The 17,885-nt window shown below is 44.4% G+C and overlaps 1 protein-coding gene across 1 annotated transcript in view; it reads left to right on the top strand.

The window, feature by feature from the left end:
* BICD1 (BICD cargo adaptor 1) overlaps positions 1-17,885 on the top strand; it is a 1,008,636-nt gene that overhangs the window by 547,885 nt on the left and 442,866 nt on the right. Inside the window, exon 5 of the mRNA XM_030213885.1 lies at positions 118-1,212. Coding sequence (XP_030069745.1) covers positions 118-1,212 — 1,095 coding nt within the window. The remainder of the gene's footprint in view (positions 1-117; positions 1,213-17,885) is intronic.

Genomic DNA, 17,885 nt, shown 5'->3' with positions numbered 1-17,885 from the left:
AAATAAGAGCCATCTTTGCAAAGCTTTTGGTTATTTTTCCTCATTAAATGTGGCCATGTGGTTTTTGTTTACTGCTTTGATTTGGTTTCTCAATGAATATTCTCTCAAATGTTGCAGGTGGAGAGAGAGAAAAATATTCTTATGAGAAACCTTCAGGCGTCTGAGATCCAGCTCGAACACACAAAAGGAGCCCTGACTGAGCAACATGAAAGGGTTAACAGACTCACAGAGCACGTTAATGCCATGAGGAGACAACAAAGTAACAAGGAATCAAAGGCAGAGCTGGACTGCGAAAAAGGACGTGATTCGGGGGAAGAAGCCCATGACTATGAAGTAGACATAAATGGCGTAGAGATTCTCGAGTGTAAATACAAAGGAGCTGTTACAGAGGTGATAGATCTTAAAGCTGAACTCAAAGCTTTAAAAGAGAAATATAATAAATATGTAGAAACCTATGTAGAGGAAAAGACAAAGTTTGAGACTAGAATTCAGATGTATGATATGCAGGTGAGTAATCTGGAAAAGGAAAGCAAAGAAAACAATGAAAGAGTCATTAGTATGGAAAAAGACTTGCAAATGATGACAAGCCTAGCAAATGAAAACCATAATACACTCAATACAGCCCAGGATGAACTAGTGACATTTAGTGAGGAGCTGGCTCAGCTTTATCATCATGTATGTCTGTGTAATAATGAAACGCCAAATAGGGTTATGTTGGACTATTATAGGCAAAGCAGAGTCACACGCAATGGAAATTTAAAGGGGCCTGATGATCCCAAAGGGCTTCTTTCACCACGGCTGACCAGAAGAGGCATTGCATCCCCAGTAGAGTCAAGAAGCCTATCTGATCAGGTTTTAAAAGACAGCACTGAATCCAGCAAAGAACAAGATCCAACAATGACCCCTACAGTTTCTCCTGTCATCACAGCCCCTCCTTCATCTCCAGTCTGTGACAGCAGTGACATTCGTAAGGAGCCCATGAATATCTACAATCTAAATGCCATCATAAGAGACCAAATTAAGCACCTGCAAAAAGCTGTGGATCGGTCTTTGCAGCTGTCACGTCAACGGGCAGCAGCACGGGAACTGGTGCCCATGATTGATAAAGACAAGGAGGCCTTAATGGAGGAGATTTTGAAACTGAAGTCCCTGCTGAGTACAAAACGGGAGCAGATAGCAACGCTGAGAGCAGTACTGAAAGCCAACAAACAGGTAAACTACTAAAACCCAGAAGTAGAAATAAGTAACTTCATGACTATAGTTGAATAAATTGTCCTTTGACCTTCCTTCTCTTTTTTGCTTTCTTAAAGAAACAGAGCTCAGAATTTCAGCCCACTGCAGGTGTTATCATAGAAACATAGCAACATGTAGAAAATGATTGCAGATAAAGACCATACAATCTATTCAGTCTGCCATTTTTGAACAGCATCCACACCTGATGTAAATTTTTGACCTTCCCAGTTCTTCTCATTTTATCATAGTCTCTTTTTTGAAAGTTAAATGCTAACGATTTTAGATTTCCTGTGTGTACTGACTCCAAAGCTAATATCAAATCAGATCATATTATCAAGCGGCCCCAGTACCATCACCTCCTGCAACAGATCATGCGCTCCACTAAGGACTAGGTCTAGAATTTTTCCTCCTCTTGTTGGCTTCTGTACCATCTGCTCCATAAAGCAGTCCTTGATTTCTTCAAGGAATGTTACCTCCCTTGCATGCCCTGATGTTATGTTTACTCAATCAATATCGGGGTAATTGAAATCACCCATTATTATTGTGTTGCCCAGTTTGTTAGCCTCCCTAATTTCTGATAACATTTCTACGTCCATCTGTTCATCCTAGCCAAGTGGACAGTAGTACACTCCTATCACTATCCTTTTTCCCTTTACACATGGAATTTCAATCCATAGGGATTCCAAGATGTGTTTTGTTTCCTGTAGAATTTTCAATCTACTTGATTCAAGGCCCTCCTTAACATACAATGCTACCCCTCCACCAATTCGATCCACCCTATCACTACGATATAATTTGTACCCTGGTATGATAGTGTCTCACTGATTATCCTCCTTCCACCAGGCCTCAGAGGTGCCTATTATATCTAATTTTTCATTTAGTGCAATAATTTCTAACTCCCCCATTTTATTCCTTAGGCTTCTGGCATTTGCATATAGACATTTCAAATTATGTTTGTTGTTCCTATTTACATTGTGCCCAGTAGTTGACAGTGTTAATTTGCAGTCTTTTCTCTGATTGTTATTTAAGGACACCTGATCTACTATGGTTTTGCAAGTTTTGAAAGTTTTGCAACCTTGCTATCAGGAAACCCTATCTTCCCTGTTTGGGTTATAGTTTTGAAAGATACCTTGTTCCGAACCATGTATTTTTGAACAACTGTCAGCCTTCCCCCAGGTTCTATTTTAAAAGCTGCTCTATCTCCTTTTTAAATGCCTTTGTCAACAGCCTGGTCCCACCCTGATTAAGGTGGAGCCCATCCTTCTGGAATAGGCCCCCCCTTCCCCAGAATGTTGTCCAGTTCCTTACAAATCTAAAACCCTCCTCCCTGCACCATTGCCTCATTCACGCAGTGAGATGAGCTCTGTCTGTCTTTTGGGTCCTGCGCCTGGAACAGGTAGCACTTCGGAAAATGCTACCCTAGAGGTTCTGGATTTGAGCTTTCTACCTAAGAGCATAAATTTGGCTTCCAGAACCTCTCTCCCACGTTTTCCTATGTCATTGGTGCCCACATTTACCAAGACATCCGGCTCCTCCCCAGCACTATCTAAAATCCCATTCAGGTGACATGTGAGGTCCGCCACTTCCGCACCAGGCAGGCAAGTGACCAGGTGATCTTTGTCCACCAGCCACCCAGCTATCTACATGCCTAATATTTGAATCACTGACTACAACAGCCATCCTAACCCTGCCCTCTTGGGCAGTAGCTCCTGGAGTACTGCGTGCAATTCTGGAGACCGCACCTACAGAAAGATATAAACAGGATAGATTTGGTCCAGAGGGTGGCTACAAAATTGGTAAGTGGTCTCCGTAATAAAACATATAGGGACAGGCTTATTGTAATATATATTAAATGTTTTTTCCTGGGGCTCGGGGGGGGGGGGGGGGCTGTTCCAGGGTTTTGGTGGCTGGTGCTGGCTGGAAAAAGGTTTAAAGTTTGGTTTGGGAAGTTTTAATAGAGTTAGGTGAAGAAAGAGTGAGATGTTTCTTAAATATGTTTTTTTTACAAGAAATAACCCATGATTAGGTGGGGATTGTACTATAAAATGTTTCTTGCTGTTTTGGGTACAAGTCAGGTTAAAATTTACTTTGAAACTCTCTCTATAGTAAGTTTTGCATTAACTTCTATGGGGGGAAGGGAAACAGCCAAAATTCTAAAACAGATAAGAAAAAAAACCCAGTCTTTAGCTGACAAGCTGATTGGTTGAGTGATGTCAGATGTTCCTCTGGGGGGGGGGGGGGGTGAGTTGCTAGGGAGACTGGTGAACTGAAAACGAGAGCTGGGTGAACATGGAGAGAGAGAGAGTGAATAAAACGTTTGCTGGGTGTGTGAAATCTAAGAAAAGAAAAAATATAAATTGTATGGGTTTAAAATGAAATAAGTGATTGGAAAAGCAATTAAGACCCAGGCTTATGTGTGCCAGTTACTGAAAGTGAGCTGAGGTAAGAGTGAATGTTTCAGTGATAGCACTGAATTTCAAGAAATAAATAGTGAGTTACCATTTTTGGGTGAAAGAGCCTTGGTACTGAGAATGAGGTGATTTGGGCTGAGAAGTGAGTACTTAAATAAACAGACTGCCTTTTTCATAGCTGTATTGCTGAGTACATTTGGGGAAAACTGATGTGTTTTGGGTGAGAGAGCTGTACTAATAGAAAGCTGTGAGAAATTTTAAACCATATTTAATTTGGTTTTGAGTGGAGAAGAGGTACGTTTCTGTATACAGTGAATGGATGGTTAAACTATAGGGAATTTAAGGTAATGGAAGGTGGAATGAGAGTCTGTATGCAAAGGTACTAAGTGGACACATGGCTGCCTACTCTTTTTAGAATAGGGAAACAGTGAGAAATAGGTTTTGTAGTGAGAAAACCTTTAACTTATTTTATTTCAATTAGAGAGTGTGGCCCCAGTATTGAGAATTGCTTAATTGTCACCAGAGTGGAGTCAGTGCCTGGACAAGCACAGGGAGTTCAGGATTTTGCATCCGGTTATTTTCTTTATAAGTGAGGTTTAGGAAGAAGAGATTGTCAGGATTACCGGCTAAGCTCCAACGCAAGAAAGAAATCATCAAATCAATTCAAACACAGCTAAGTGACATTTGCAAAGGGTGTTGAAATACATATAGTTTTTTTTGGTTTACAACATTTTAAGGGAAAACTAAAGAACAGAACAACATCAAATATAAAAAAAATCCATGTTTTCCTGACTTGCCAAAGTGTTCTGGGTTCAATTGAGATCCCTGCACAAACATCCATAATACCCATAAAGACTCAAATTCTGACATCAATAGCAAGGAAAGAGTATTAAAACAAATATCTGATTTTGATAAAAGACAATTTAAATATTTATCTGAAAAGGTTCTTTTCTGCCTTTTTAGGTGATTCTGTTGAAAGAAACAGAAAAAGTAAAGGGTATAAATTTAGTTCTACATTTGAATGTTGAATATGTTATTGCAGTTCTATTAAGCCACACACTAATTGTGAATTTGAGTTTATTTGAATGAAAATTTGCTTGCATTCATAGTCAATAAAGAAAAAGATAATTTGCAAATCTGAAGGTGCGGTTCTTCCATTTCAGGAACAAATCCTAAATTTAGCTTCTTTTCCTCCTTTATTCTTTGAGAGTAAAGGAAGAGGTTAGTTTATTTGTTCTACTCCCTCGGCTGTGAGTGTGTGTTCCTTGGATATTCGCCACGACTACAACAACAGGTATCTGGGAGCACATCACTACAGTCCAGCCGAGAGGGGTGGTAACATTATGAACCTCAACATGTATACACTGGAAGAGAGGCGGGAGAGATGTTTAAATACCTTAGTGTTGTTAATGTACAGGAGATGAGCCTTTTTCAAATGAAGGAAAACTCTGGAATGAGAGGGTATAGGATGAAGTTAAGAGGAAACAATTCTTCATGTAGAGAATCCAAGATCCCTTTACTTCTAGACGACCCTGTATATTAAAATCATCTATCAGTGGTACTTTAGGCGCAGTTTATAGAATCACGCTGACCGTGTAGATTTTTGGCACATATTTTTAAGGAGAACACCTGCTATAGGTGAGTAACATTTATAGAATGTGGCCCAAAATGCCTAGCAGTAGTTGTAGTATTACACGTGGGAGTTCATGTGTTTCCTACATAGATGATTTGCTAGTCAAGAGCACATTAGAAAAATATGCAAGAGAATCAATTCACAAGAACATCTGGGGGGTTCATCATAAAGTACCCCAGTCCCAGCTGCACCAATCTCAGAGATTGGAATTCACTGGAGCCTTGCTAGACACAACTCAGGCAAGCACATTTCTTCCGCTGAAAACAATAGAGAGTTTCACCTCGGTAGTCCAGGAGGTGCACTAGAGTCATCAGGTATCAGCTTAGCAAGTGCTGAGATTGCTAGACTACATGGTCTCCACTGTTCATGGCACACCTCAATTTGAGGCAGACTCAATGGACCCTGTCTTCATAATGGTCTCAGACCAAGGAAAACCTTCACAATGTCATCAGTGTCACCACTTTTGTCAAGGAATCTTTCTTGGCAGCTAATTTGCAGTAATTTGGACAAGGGACTGCCATTCCAAATTCCCCAAATCCACAAGACAACCAACCTATAGTGTGGATGGGCTCATGTAGATGGGCTCCACACCCAGAGCTACTGGTCTGCTCAGGAGAAACAACACCAAATAAATCTTTTTGAGCTGTTTTCTGGAACACTCTAAAGGCTTTCAGAGATTGGTTTGCAAACCAAATTATTCTGATCGAAACAGACAACCAAGTCGTAACACATTATTGGGCTCATTTTCAAAAGAGAAGGATGCCCATCTTTCGACACAAATCAGAAGATGAGCGTCCTTCTCACAGGGTCGTCCAAATCGGTATAATTGAAAGCCGATTTTGGACATCCTCAACTGCTTTCCATTGCAGGGACGGCCAAACGTCAAGGGAGCATGTTGGAGGTGTGGCAAAGGCGGGACTTGGGCGTGCCTAACACATGGACGTCCTCGACCATTAATGGAAAAAAAGGGGCATCCCTGATGAGCACTTGGATGACTCACCTGGTCATGTTTTTCTTATGACCAAGGCACAAAAAGGTGCCCGAAATGACCAGATGACCACCGGAGAGAATCAGGGATGACCTCCCCTTACTCTCCCAATGGTCACTAACCCCCTCCCACCCTCATAAAATATCTTTCAAAATATTTTTTGCCAGCCTCAGATGTCATACTTAGCTCCATCACAGCAGTATGCAGGTCCCTGGAGCAGTTTTAGTGGGTGCAGTGCACTTCATACAGGCGGACCAAGGTCCATACCCCCCACCTGTTATGTTTGTGGAGGAAACAGCGAGCCCTCCAAAGCCCACCACAAACCCACTGTACCCACATCTAGGTGCCCCCCAACTGTAAGGGCTATGGTGGTGGTGTACAGTTGTGGGTAGTGGGTTTTGGGGGACTCAGCACACAAGGTAAGGGAGCTATGTACCTGGGAGCAATTTATGAAGTCTACTGCAGTGCCCCATAGGGTGCCCAGTTGGTGTCCTAGCATATAAGAGGGACCAGTGCACTACAAATGCTGGCTCCTCCTACGACCAAAGGGCTTGCATTTGGTCATTTCTGAGTTGGCGTCCTTGGTTTCCATTATCGCCGAAAATCAGAAACGAAAATCAGAAACGATCCATCTATAGGGATGACCTAAATTTCAAGATTTGGACGTCTCTGACCGTATTATCGAAACGAAAGATGGATGTCCATCATGTTTCGATAATACAGGTTTCCCCGCCCCTCTATCAGGACGTTTTACAAGGACATCCTCAACAAAACTTGGACGTCTCTTTCGATTATGCCCCTCCACGTCGACAAGCAGGGAGGAATAAGATTGTACCTCTTGAGTCAGAAGCAGTCAGGATGTGGAAATGGGCCATATTCCATAGGATGATGGGGAAAGACTGTTGTCGGGCAGACAGACTGAGTTGGGTCATGCAACTGCACAAGTGGTCACTGAACATGGGCATTGCCCAGAAGATCTTTTGAGAATGGGGCACCCCCTTGATTGACCTCTTTGCCACTCACTTCAACAAAAAAAGTCCTCCAGTTCTAGACTAGGATCACATGGAACACTAGCCTCAGATGCCTTTCTTGTTGATTGGGAATGGGTCTTCTATTTGTGTATACTTCAACGCCCTTCATAGTAAAAACTCTCCTGAAACTCAAGCAGGATCTGGGAACCATGATTCTAATTGTGCCCTGTTGGCCTCGACAGATCTGGTTCCTTCTACTTTGGGAGGGCCTCCAAAGATCCATGGAGGCTGAACTGTTTTCCAACCTTCATCATTCAGAACAAGGGGTCCCTTCCATATCACAGCCTCCAGTCCCTAGCCTTCACAGCTTGGATGCTGAGAGGTTAGAAATTAATTCCTTGAACTTACTAGAGTGTCTTCCAGGTTCGGCTTGCATCCAGGAGAGATTCCACTAAGTGGTCAAGTAGAAGAAGTTTGCTGTCCGGTGCAAGGATAAGGCTCTAGATCTCTTTTGTTTCCCTAAAGAAAAACTGCTTAAATACCTTCGACATCTGTCAGAGTCAGGTCGCAAGATCAACTCTGTAAGGGTTCACCTCAGTGCAGTTGGAGCTTATCATTTGGAGCATATCAGGTTAAACCCTTCTCTGCTCAGTCTCTAACTGTTCACTTTATGTGGGGCTTTCTTCTACTAAAACCTCCTATCAACCTCCCAACAGTGTCATGGGATCTCAACGATATAATTATCCAGCTAATGAAAGCTCCTTTTGAGCCATTTTATACCAGTGTCAACTGAAGTACCTGACCTGGAAGAGCTTGTTTTTGGTGGTGGTCACTTCAGCATGCAGGGTCAGTGAGATTCAGGCCTTAGAAGCTGATCCACCTTATAGAAAGTTTTTCAACAAGAGTGGTTTTGCACATGCATCCTAAGTGCCTTCCTAAGGTGGTGTCAGAATTCCATCATAAGCAGTCAATTCTTCTACCATCTTTTTTCCTGAAGTCACATACCCATCAAGGTAAAAGTGCACTACGTACTCTGGAAGCAGGAAAGCCTTGGCCTTCTATTTGGACTGGACTAAATCCCATAGAAAGTCCACTCGACTTTTTATCTCTTTTGACCCAAACAGAATGGGGACTGCCAGTAAATGTAGTCTAATTAGCTAGAAGATTGCATCTCCATCAATTAAGCCCACGGCTGGGCTGATGCTAGAAGGTTATGTCATGGCTTACAATGTCAGAGCCATGGCTATGTCAGTAACCCACTTGAGGTCAGCCTCCATAGAGGAGATGTACAAAGCTGCAACATGGACTTCAGTCCAAACATTTACATCTTATCTAGAACATGATTAGTGAAGCGACAGCCACTTTGGTCAGACAGTCCTTCAAAATTTATTTGGGGTCCAGAAACCAACTCCACCCCCTAGCTGTCTTAAAAAAAAAAAAAAAAATATATATATATATATATATATACAGTGCAATCCGCTTAAGTGCAAGGGTCTGGGACCAAAGAAATGCATGCAGTTAACCAGAGCATGCACTTAACCGTTGTGACCCAAAGAAGCTTGACATCTGATAAACATATGTTCAGTACTGTTTATTTTTATACGTACAGTATACAGTCTCAGTTAACTGACAGTAGGCTTACTTGAAGTAATCAGTTATAGTCCTCTGTACACTCTTGGGTCTGTGAGTCCCATAGAATACATCTGCCAGACGGTAAAAACTGTCATAGCACTGACATCCAGTGGCCTCCAGATATGCCCGCACGGTGTTGAGACTCTCCAGCGCTCTTCCAAAAGTGACAGCAAACACATTGTACAGGTTTTAAGTTAGAGCACCGTTCACGGAAGAGAGTGTGTATCAACAACTTAAAAAGCTAAAGGTGGACAAAGCCATGGGACCGGACGGGATCCACCCCAGGATATTGAGGGAGCTCAGAGAGGTTTTGGCGGGTCCTCTTAAAGATTTGTTTAATATATCCTTGCAGACTGGAGAGGTTCCGAGGGATTGGAGAACGGCGGATGTGGTCCCTCTTCACAAAAGTGGTGATAGGGAAGAAGCTGGAAACTACAGTTATTGGAAAAGTAATGGAAGCGATGCTGAAGAAAAGGATAGTGAATTTCCTGGAAGCCAATAAGTTGCAAGATCCGAGACAACATGGTTTTACTAAAGGGAAATCGTACCAAATGAATCTCATTGAGTTCTTTGATTGGGTGACAGGAGAATTGAATCAGGGACGAGCTATGGACATAATCTATTTAGATTTCAGCAAAGCTTTTGACACGGTTCCCAACAGGAGGCTCTTAAATAAACTGGATGGGCTGAAGATAGGACCCGAAGTGGTGAACTAGATTAGGAACTGGTTGACGGACAGAGGCCAGAGGGTGGTGGTTAATGGAATTCGCTCGGAGGAGGGAAAGGTGAGTAGTGGAGTGCTTCAGGGATCGGTGCTGGGGCTGATTCTGTTCAGTATATTTGTGAGTGACATTGCCGAAGACTTAGAAGGTAAAGTTTGCCTATTTGCAGGTGATACTAAGATCTGTAACAGAGTGGACACCCGGGAGGGAGTGGAAAACATGAAAGGATCTGAGGAAGCTAGAAGAATGTCTAAGGTTTGGCAATTAAAATTCAATGCAAAGTGATGTACTTGGGGAATAGAAATCCACGGGAGACGTATGTGTTAGGCGGGGAGAGTCTGATAGGTACGGACGGGGAGAGGGATCTTGGGGTGATAGTATCTGAGGATTTGAAGGCAACGAAACAATGTGACAAGGCGGTGGCCGTAGCTAGAAGGTTGTTAGGCTGTATAGAGAGAGGTGTGACCGGCAGAAGAAAGGAGGTGTTGATGCCCCTGTATAAGTTGTTGGTGAGGCCCCACCTGGAGTATTGTGTTCAGTTTTGGAGGCCGTATCTTGCTAAGGATGTGAAAAGAATTGAAGCGGTGCAAAGAAAAGCTACGAGAATGGTATGGGATTTGCCTTACAAGACGTATGAGGAGAGACTTGCTGAATTAAACATGTATACTCTGGAGGAAAGGAGAAACAGGGGTGATATGATACAGACGTTCAAATATTTGAAAGGTATTAATCCGCAAATGAACCTTTTCAGGAGATGCGAAGGCGGTAGAACGAGAGGACATGAAATGAGATTGAAGGGGGGCAGACTCAAGAAAAATGTTAGGAAGTATTTTTTCACGGAGATAGTAGTGGATGCTTGGAATGCCCTCCTGCGGGAGGTGGTGGAAATGAAAACGGTAACGGAATTCGTACATGCGTGGGATAAGCATAAAGGAATCCTGTGTAGAAGGAATGGATCCTCAGGAGCTTAGTCAAGATCAGGAGGCGGGGCTGGTGGTTGGGAGGCGGGGATAGTGCTGGGCAGACTTATACGGTCTGTGCCAGAGCCGGTGGTTGGGAGGCAGGGCTGGTGGTTGGGAGGCGGGGATAGTGCTGGGCAGACTTATACGGTCTGTGCCCTGAAGAGCACAAGTACAAATCAAAGCAGGGTATACACAAAAAGTAGCACATATGAGTTGTCTTGTTGGGCAGACTGGATGGACCGTATAGGTCTTTTTCTGCCGTCATCTACTATGTTACTATGACAGGAGGAGGTTGTTGAATTTCATCAGCATGTGCCTTGCTGCTCATTTCTTCATCTGTTCCATCATCAGCCATTGTTGCCTGCATGTAGGAGCATATCTCGACATCAGTGCTGTCTTCAGCTGTTTGTAGATCGTAATGAACAGCTATATAGCAATGTAACTCCTTTTCAGTAAAACCGGCTGGGATGTCAATAACCTCTTCATCTGACGCGTTTGCAACAGCTGCACCTGTTTCGTCCCTCTCCACATCCTTAACAAAGCTTGCCCGCTTGTAGCAGTTCACAATGGTTGCCTGTGTAACATGATTCGAGGCTTCTTTCTGCATATGTAGGGAATCCAACAGTGATAGATTATGAGCCAGTTCAACAGCATGTTTATTCTTCCCAGCCTGGTCATCCATAACGCTCATCAGACGACGTAGCACAAGAGCCCAATAATATTGTTTGAAATTGGCTATTATGCCCTGATCCAGAAGTTGGATCAGAGAGGTAGTGTTTGGTGGCAGGAAGACCACCTTGACGTTAGACAGCCTGACATCATCCCTGTGTGCAGCACAGTTATCACAAAGCAGCAAAATCTGATGCTTTTGTGCCCGCATTCTAACTTCTTTAGCCACTGCTTCCAAATTTCCCCAGTCATCCACAAAGTTGCGTTAGCCTCGTATGACATAGGCAGTCACTTAACTTTTTTGAAGCAATGGGGCTGTTTGCTCTTTCCAATGATGAGGGGTTCCAACTTCTCACTCCCATCCATATTGTAGCAAAGGAGGATTGTCAGTCGGTCTTTCGATGTTTTACCTCCAGTAGTTTCGGCATGTTTGAATGCAAGTGTTCCATCAGGAATCGCTCGCCAGTAGAGACCATTTTCATCAGCATTGAAAATGTCACAAGGTGCAAACTCGTTCAAGATGGTAGGAAGAACTGAAACAACCCAATTTTCAGCACCAAAGTCATCAGCATCTTGTTTCTCATCATGCTGTTTCTTGAATTTTATGTTGTTCCTCTCCTTCCATCTTTCCAACCATCCAACAGTGGCTTTGAATTCAGTCAGTCCAAGACTTTCTGCTACCTGGTTAGCTTTCTCCATAAGCAGTGGACCACTGACAGGAAACTGTCTGCTCCTGATTCGAGAAAACCAACAAAGATCATCTTCTACCTCCTCAACTTTTCCCGCACATTTTTGTTTCCGTTGTGGATTTGTATTGTCTTGCCAGTCTTTCAGAAGCTGATCTTTCTGCTTCAAGACACGTGAAATTTGACTGGGATTGACACCATATTCTTTAGCAATAGATGCTTGACTTTCTTTGTTTTCTAATTTTTTAAGAACTTCTATTCATTTAGCCAGTGTTAAAGTCTTACAGTTCCGTTGCTTCGACGACGACCCCAGTGCATGCTCCAACAACATTCTTTCCCCTAATCTTCCTGGGGCAGTTAAAGAGGCGGTAAATTTGAAATCTTGGTTGCACGTGCCAATCGGCTTCCATATTCCATGCACGTGCTTATGCGGAGTCTTTCCTGCAGAGGAGCGGTCTTGAACCATGCATATAAGCGAATCTTGCACTCATCAGTGGTGCGCTAAAATGAAGTTTGTCCCCATAGAAATTGATGGTACCAAAAACGGGACCGAAGTACGGCATGCAGTTAAACAGAGCATGCTCTTATCCGACGTGCACTTAAGTGGAGTGCAATATATATATATATATATATATATAATTTCTTGATACTGTGATATCCCCCTTCCCACTCAGGGTGACCTGGTTCTCAATATGCAAATCATATGCAGATTAGTGTGCTACCCCTTCTCACTCAGGGTGACCTGGTTTCCACTCAGCAAATTATTAAGCAGGTCTCACCAACTGCATATTTCTCAGGCAACTCTTTATTCCAGCCCCTGGGCACACTTCTTCTAGCTTAACACTTTATGCTTTCATAGATCTTCACATTGAGCCTCCCCACACAGATACATGGGCTCAGTACTACACCAATACTTTGGGGACTCTCAACCCCAGGCTTTGCAGCCTGCTTCTCTCAGAACTTTGGACACACAGTTCTAGACACACAGTCTTTTCTTCCTGGACACACAGTCCCTCTTTGAGCACACAGTCTTTCTTCTTGGACACACAGTCCCTCTTTGAACACACAGTTCTAGACACACAGTCAAACTCTAATGCTTTAGGGACTTCTTACCCCAGGACTTTCAGCCTGCTGATCTCCTTTGGACACCCAGTCCACCCCCAAGTCCATAAGGTTAGCCAGTATCTTTCAGGGGCTCTCTCTTCTTCTGCTGCTAGCTCACTTCCCCTCCTTTCACCACTCAGGTGGGGTATAAAGTGGTTAATTAGCTACCCAGGACCCAGCCCATAACCACCTGCACCTGTGGACCTCCCAGGGCTCTCCCCGGTCCTAGTGACCTCCACCTTCTTCTAGCGCCCTCTAGTGGCCTACACTGTATAGGACAGCCTCATACCTTCTCACAATACTTAGTTTGGTTCTTGGTCTTGCCTATTGCAGGCCTCATTTGTATTCCCATTTTCTCCTTTTAAGACAGCCTGGTAGCTAGGGACTCTCATCAGTAAGAAACTTCATCTTGTGTGACCTCAGAGAAAGTGAAAATTACTCACCTATGGCAGGTGTTCGAGCACAGCAGGATGAGTATTCTTATTGCCCCACTCACCTTCCTTTGGAGTTGAATTCAATAAGCTAGTGTATCAGACTGAGTTGGTCCCGCGTGATGATGACACAGTGACTTAGTTCCAAAGGCTTCTGGATAGGACGCTGGGGAGCATTCCGACACTGGGATCCATGATGTCACCCATCAGTAAGAATATTCATCTTGTGGTCCTGAGAGAACACCTGCTACAGGTAAGTAACTTCATTTTGTCCCTTCATTCCCTCCTTGAATCCCCGAAACCCCAAAGCCAGATGATCAGTGAGCTCACAAATGTGATTCAGAGGAGATGTAAATACCAGCAGGAAGATTTTTGAAATATATGTATATTATGTGACTTCCTCTTTAAAAATAGGATGTGCACATATATTTTAGAAGTTTGCCCACAGCATACCCATAGAGGAAGATGCAAGAAAATATATCTTGCTTTGGCTTTTTCTAGGCCTTCTTTATGCAGGAGATGTAAATGATATAAGATGATGGTGGCAACAGTCTCTTATAACCATCTTTTTAACTGAATGTATAAGTCAAACTCTGACTTAGGGCCAGATACATCAACCAAACGTAAAAAAAAATCTAAAACTTAAAAGTCCCTAACGAATTTGAAAAAAACGAAGAATGCACCAAAAAAACAAGTCACACATGTTTGGTGCGGTATTGTAAAGTACAATGCATTAAACTGGTGTAATCCCCGTCGGTAATCGGCCCCTAAAGCATGCGCAGAGCAGCCAAGCGTTATGCTGGCTGCTCTGCGCATGCCACAAACGTCAAAACAACAACAAAAAAAAACCCAAAACACAAGCACGTGTGTTTTGGGAGGGGGCAAAGGCGCTCGTCAGGAGTGTCCTGTATGGACGGCCTTGCCCCCCCCCCCTCCTGAGGTCACAGCTGCTCCCCGCTACCCCCTGCAGCATAGAAATCCAAACTTTAGCAGCCCCGGCCCCGCTCCCTTCCTCTCTTCCTTTCTTTTGCCCACAGCTTCGCCTCCCGCCACCCTCCGCCCCGTACCCCGCCCCCGCCACCCCCCCTGAGGTCGTCACCGCCGCTCCCCCCTGCACTGGGCCCCCCTCCGCCTTACCGGGCTCGCGCAGCGCCTCTCACCTCTATGTGAAGGCGCTGCAAGGGCAAGAAGAACATCTGAACACCGCGAGTCTTCAGGACATCTCTCCTTCCCTGAGCTGGGCCCGCTCTCGTCTGATGTAAGTAACCTACGTAGTTGCAGGTGGAGGCTGGGGAATTGAGGGGGAGGATAGTGGGCAAAGGAGAATCACTGGACATGGAGGGGAGGGCAAGGGAGAGGGGAGAATCACTGGACATGGATGGGAGGGAATGATAGGGGCAAAGGAGAATCACTGAACATGGATAGGAGGGGAGGGCAGAGGAGAATCCTGGACATGGATGGGATGGGAGGGCAGGGGAGAGAGGAAAGTTGCTGGAAATGGATGGATGGATGGAGGGAAGGGCAGGAGAAATGCTGGACATGCATGGAGGAGAGGGAAGACAGGAAGGAGATGCACATGGATGGAGGGGAGAGAGGAGAAATGCTGGACATGGATGGGATGGGAGGGCAGGGGAGAGAGGAGAATCGCTGGACATGGATGGGAGGGAAGAATAGGGGTAAAGGAGAATCGCTGGACATGGATGGGAGGGGAGGGCAAGGGAGAGAGGAGAGTTGCTGGACGGATGGATGGAGGGGAGGGCAGGAGAAATGTTGGACATGGATGGAGGAGAGGGAAGACAGGAAGGAGATGCACATGGATGGAGGGGAGGTGAGAGAGGAGAAATGTTGGACATGGATGGAGTGGAGGGCAGGGAAAAGAAATGGAGGGAAGGAAAGACAGAGAAAGGAGATGCACACGGATGGAGGGGAAGGGAGAGAGGAGAAATGATGGATATGGATGGAGAGAAGGAAAGAGAGAGGAAGTGAGGTGAACATGGATGGAGGGGAGGGGGAGAGGAGAAATGCACATGGGTGGAGGGGAGGGAAGACAGAGGAGGAGATGCACATGGATTTAGGGGAGACAAGAAATTCTGGACGTGGATGGAGGGAAGGGAAGAGCGAGGAAGTGAGATGAACATGGATGAAGGAGAGGGAAAGAGAGGAAGTGAGATGAACTTGGATGGCGGTGAGGAGAGAGGAGAAATGCTGGACATAGATGGATGAGAGGGAAGAGAGAGGAAGGACAGGAGATGCATACTGACAGAGATGAGGGAAAGGGAAAAGAGGAGAAAAACTGCACATGGATGGAGAAAATAGGCAAAAGCTGGATCCACTCTATACCTCCTCCAGTCAAGTCTGCGGAGGACCCAGCTTTTACCTATGGATGTAGAGCAAGAAATGAAGAAAAAAGGAGGAAAGTAAAGAAATAAATGGAAAGGAATCCATGGAAACAGAGTTAAGGAAACAGAGAGCAGCAGAATCAGAAACTGGGACCGACATGATCAGAAAAACAAAGTCACCAGACAACAAAGGTAGAAAAAAAATCATTTTATTTTCATTTTAGTGTTTGGAATATGTCTAATTTGAGAATTTGCATCTGCTATCTTATTTTGCACTGGGTATACTGGAGCTGTAACATCTTACAGAAATTATTTATGTTTCAATCATTTTTACTCAAGACTTAAGGAAGAAGAAAAGTTATCATCATGTATGAACGTCTGATATTTTCCCCCCATGTGGCTAAACTAACACACAGTACTTCTAACCCAACAAATAGGACTTAACCTTCCCTCCCATTCCCTTCCCCTCTCACCCCCCCCCCCCTTGTTTCCCTTGCTATGGCATCAAATGAACATAATAACGCAGGGTACAGGGCAATATCTAGAAGTTTAACAGTCTACTCCTGGCAGTTAGAGTCAGAGTATTCCAAAAGGGAGTCCAAGTGAGTTGGAAACGCACTCCAGTCTTCGTTTTAAAGTCTGTAATTCCCACCCTCTCGACCCACAGTAACGTTATCATACGCACACGCCACTGCGATACTGTAGGGTAGTTGTATGTAAGCCATTCTGAGAGTATTGCTTGTTTAGCCACTACAATAGCTTTGCGTACAAAAGCGGTAAATCCTGATGGGACAGGTTGTATGAGAACAGGATGGCACAGGAGCAGCACCGAGTCATACTTCCAGCCCGCCTTCCACATCTCAGAAACATATTGTACTAGCACCTTCCAAAATCGGACTATGCCCTTGCAGGACCAAAACATGTGCCCGAGGGTGGCCCCCGGATCCCTGCATTTGAGGCACTCTCCCCAAGGCGAGAGTCCCATGTGAAAGGCTCTTCTGGGAGAAATGTAGAGTCGAAGAGCAAATTTGTATTGTAGCTCCCAGTGCTGTGTCATGTTCATTGTTTTGCGTATTGTAAGCACATGGGACTTGAACTGAGGCAATGTAAGGGCCATGGGGATATCTCGTTTCCAGGCAGCTAGTAACTTGGCATAGTCCAGTTCGGTAACTGTGTCTCTGATGTGCCTGTGATGGAACGTGAGGGGCACTTTTTGCTGTGCCTCTAAAGAGAATGCTGTTGCCAACTCTTCCTGGACATCCTCCGCTAGCGCCTCCCAGGACAAGGAACGTATATAATGCTTTAGCTGTGCATAATAGAACTCATCGAAGGGCGGCAGGGCGTATTCAGCACAGAACTCCTGAAACGGCTTTATCTGTCCTTCACGGCTAAGTACTTGTAACAAGTATACTATCCCTTTCCTTTTTCATCTGTGGAACACCGAGTATAGCCTTCCAGGTGCAAAGGCAGGGTTCCCGCATATTGGCAAGTATGGTGTAACCTTCGAAGAAAATCCGTATAATTTACAGATCCATTTCCAAGTTGCTTTTGCTGATGTCATTATTCCTGTATGCTTCAGTAGGGGCGGCAATGGTAATCCCATCGTATGCAAATAGCTGTTGAAGTGCGTTTCTGGGTATAATTGTAATTCCAATTCTGTATTTGTATGGTCCTGTGTTCTGCGAAACCAGTCAGTGATGTGGCGCATGCCACTAGCTATTGTTAGATATTTCACGTTCAGTAGTCCCAAACCCCCATATTCTACCGGTATACTCAGTGTTGGAATGGAAAGGCGGGGTTTCTTCCCACTCCACAAATAGTTTTGCATTAACCTCATTAATTTCTTTTCCTCCCCCCTCTTCAAGTAAAGTGGGAGAGTTTGAAAAACGTAGAGCCACTTTGTAACTACAATCATGTTGTACAATGCAATACGCCCCAGGAGAGAGAGTGGAAGGGATCCCCATGCCTGCAATTGTTTTTCGGTGTCTTTTAATAAGCGTTGTATATTTAGCTCGTATAACTGGGACAAATCAGCTGGAATACATACTCCTAAATACTTAATCATGCCCTTCGCCCACTGTAAGGGAAACTGTCCAGGCCAAGA

Source organism: Microcaecilia unicolor, chromosome 9, assembly GCF_901765095.1.
Source record: "Microcaecilia unicolor chromosome 9, aMicUni1.1, whole genome shotgun sequence".
NCBI lineage: Eukaryota > Metazoa > Chordata > Amphibia > Gymnophiona > Siphonopidae > Microcaecilia > Microcaecilia unicolor.
The sequence above is the reverse complement of the archived record's forward strand: the minus strand, read 5'-3'. Positions and strand labels throughout refer to the sequence as shown.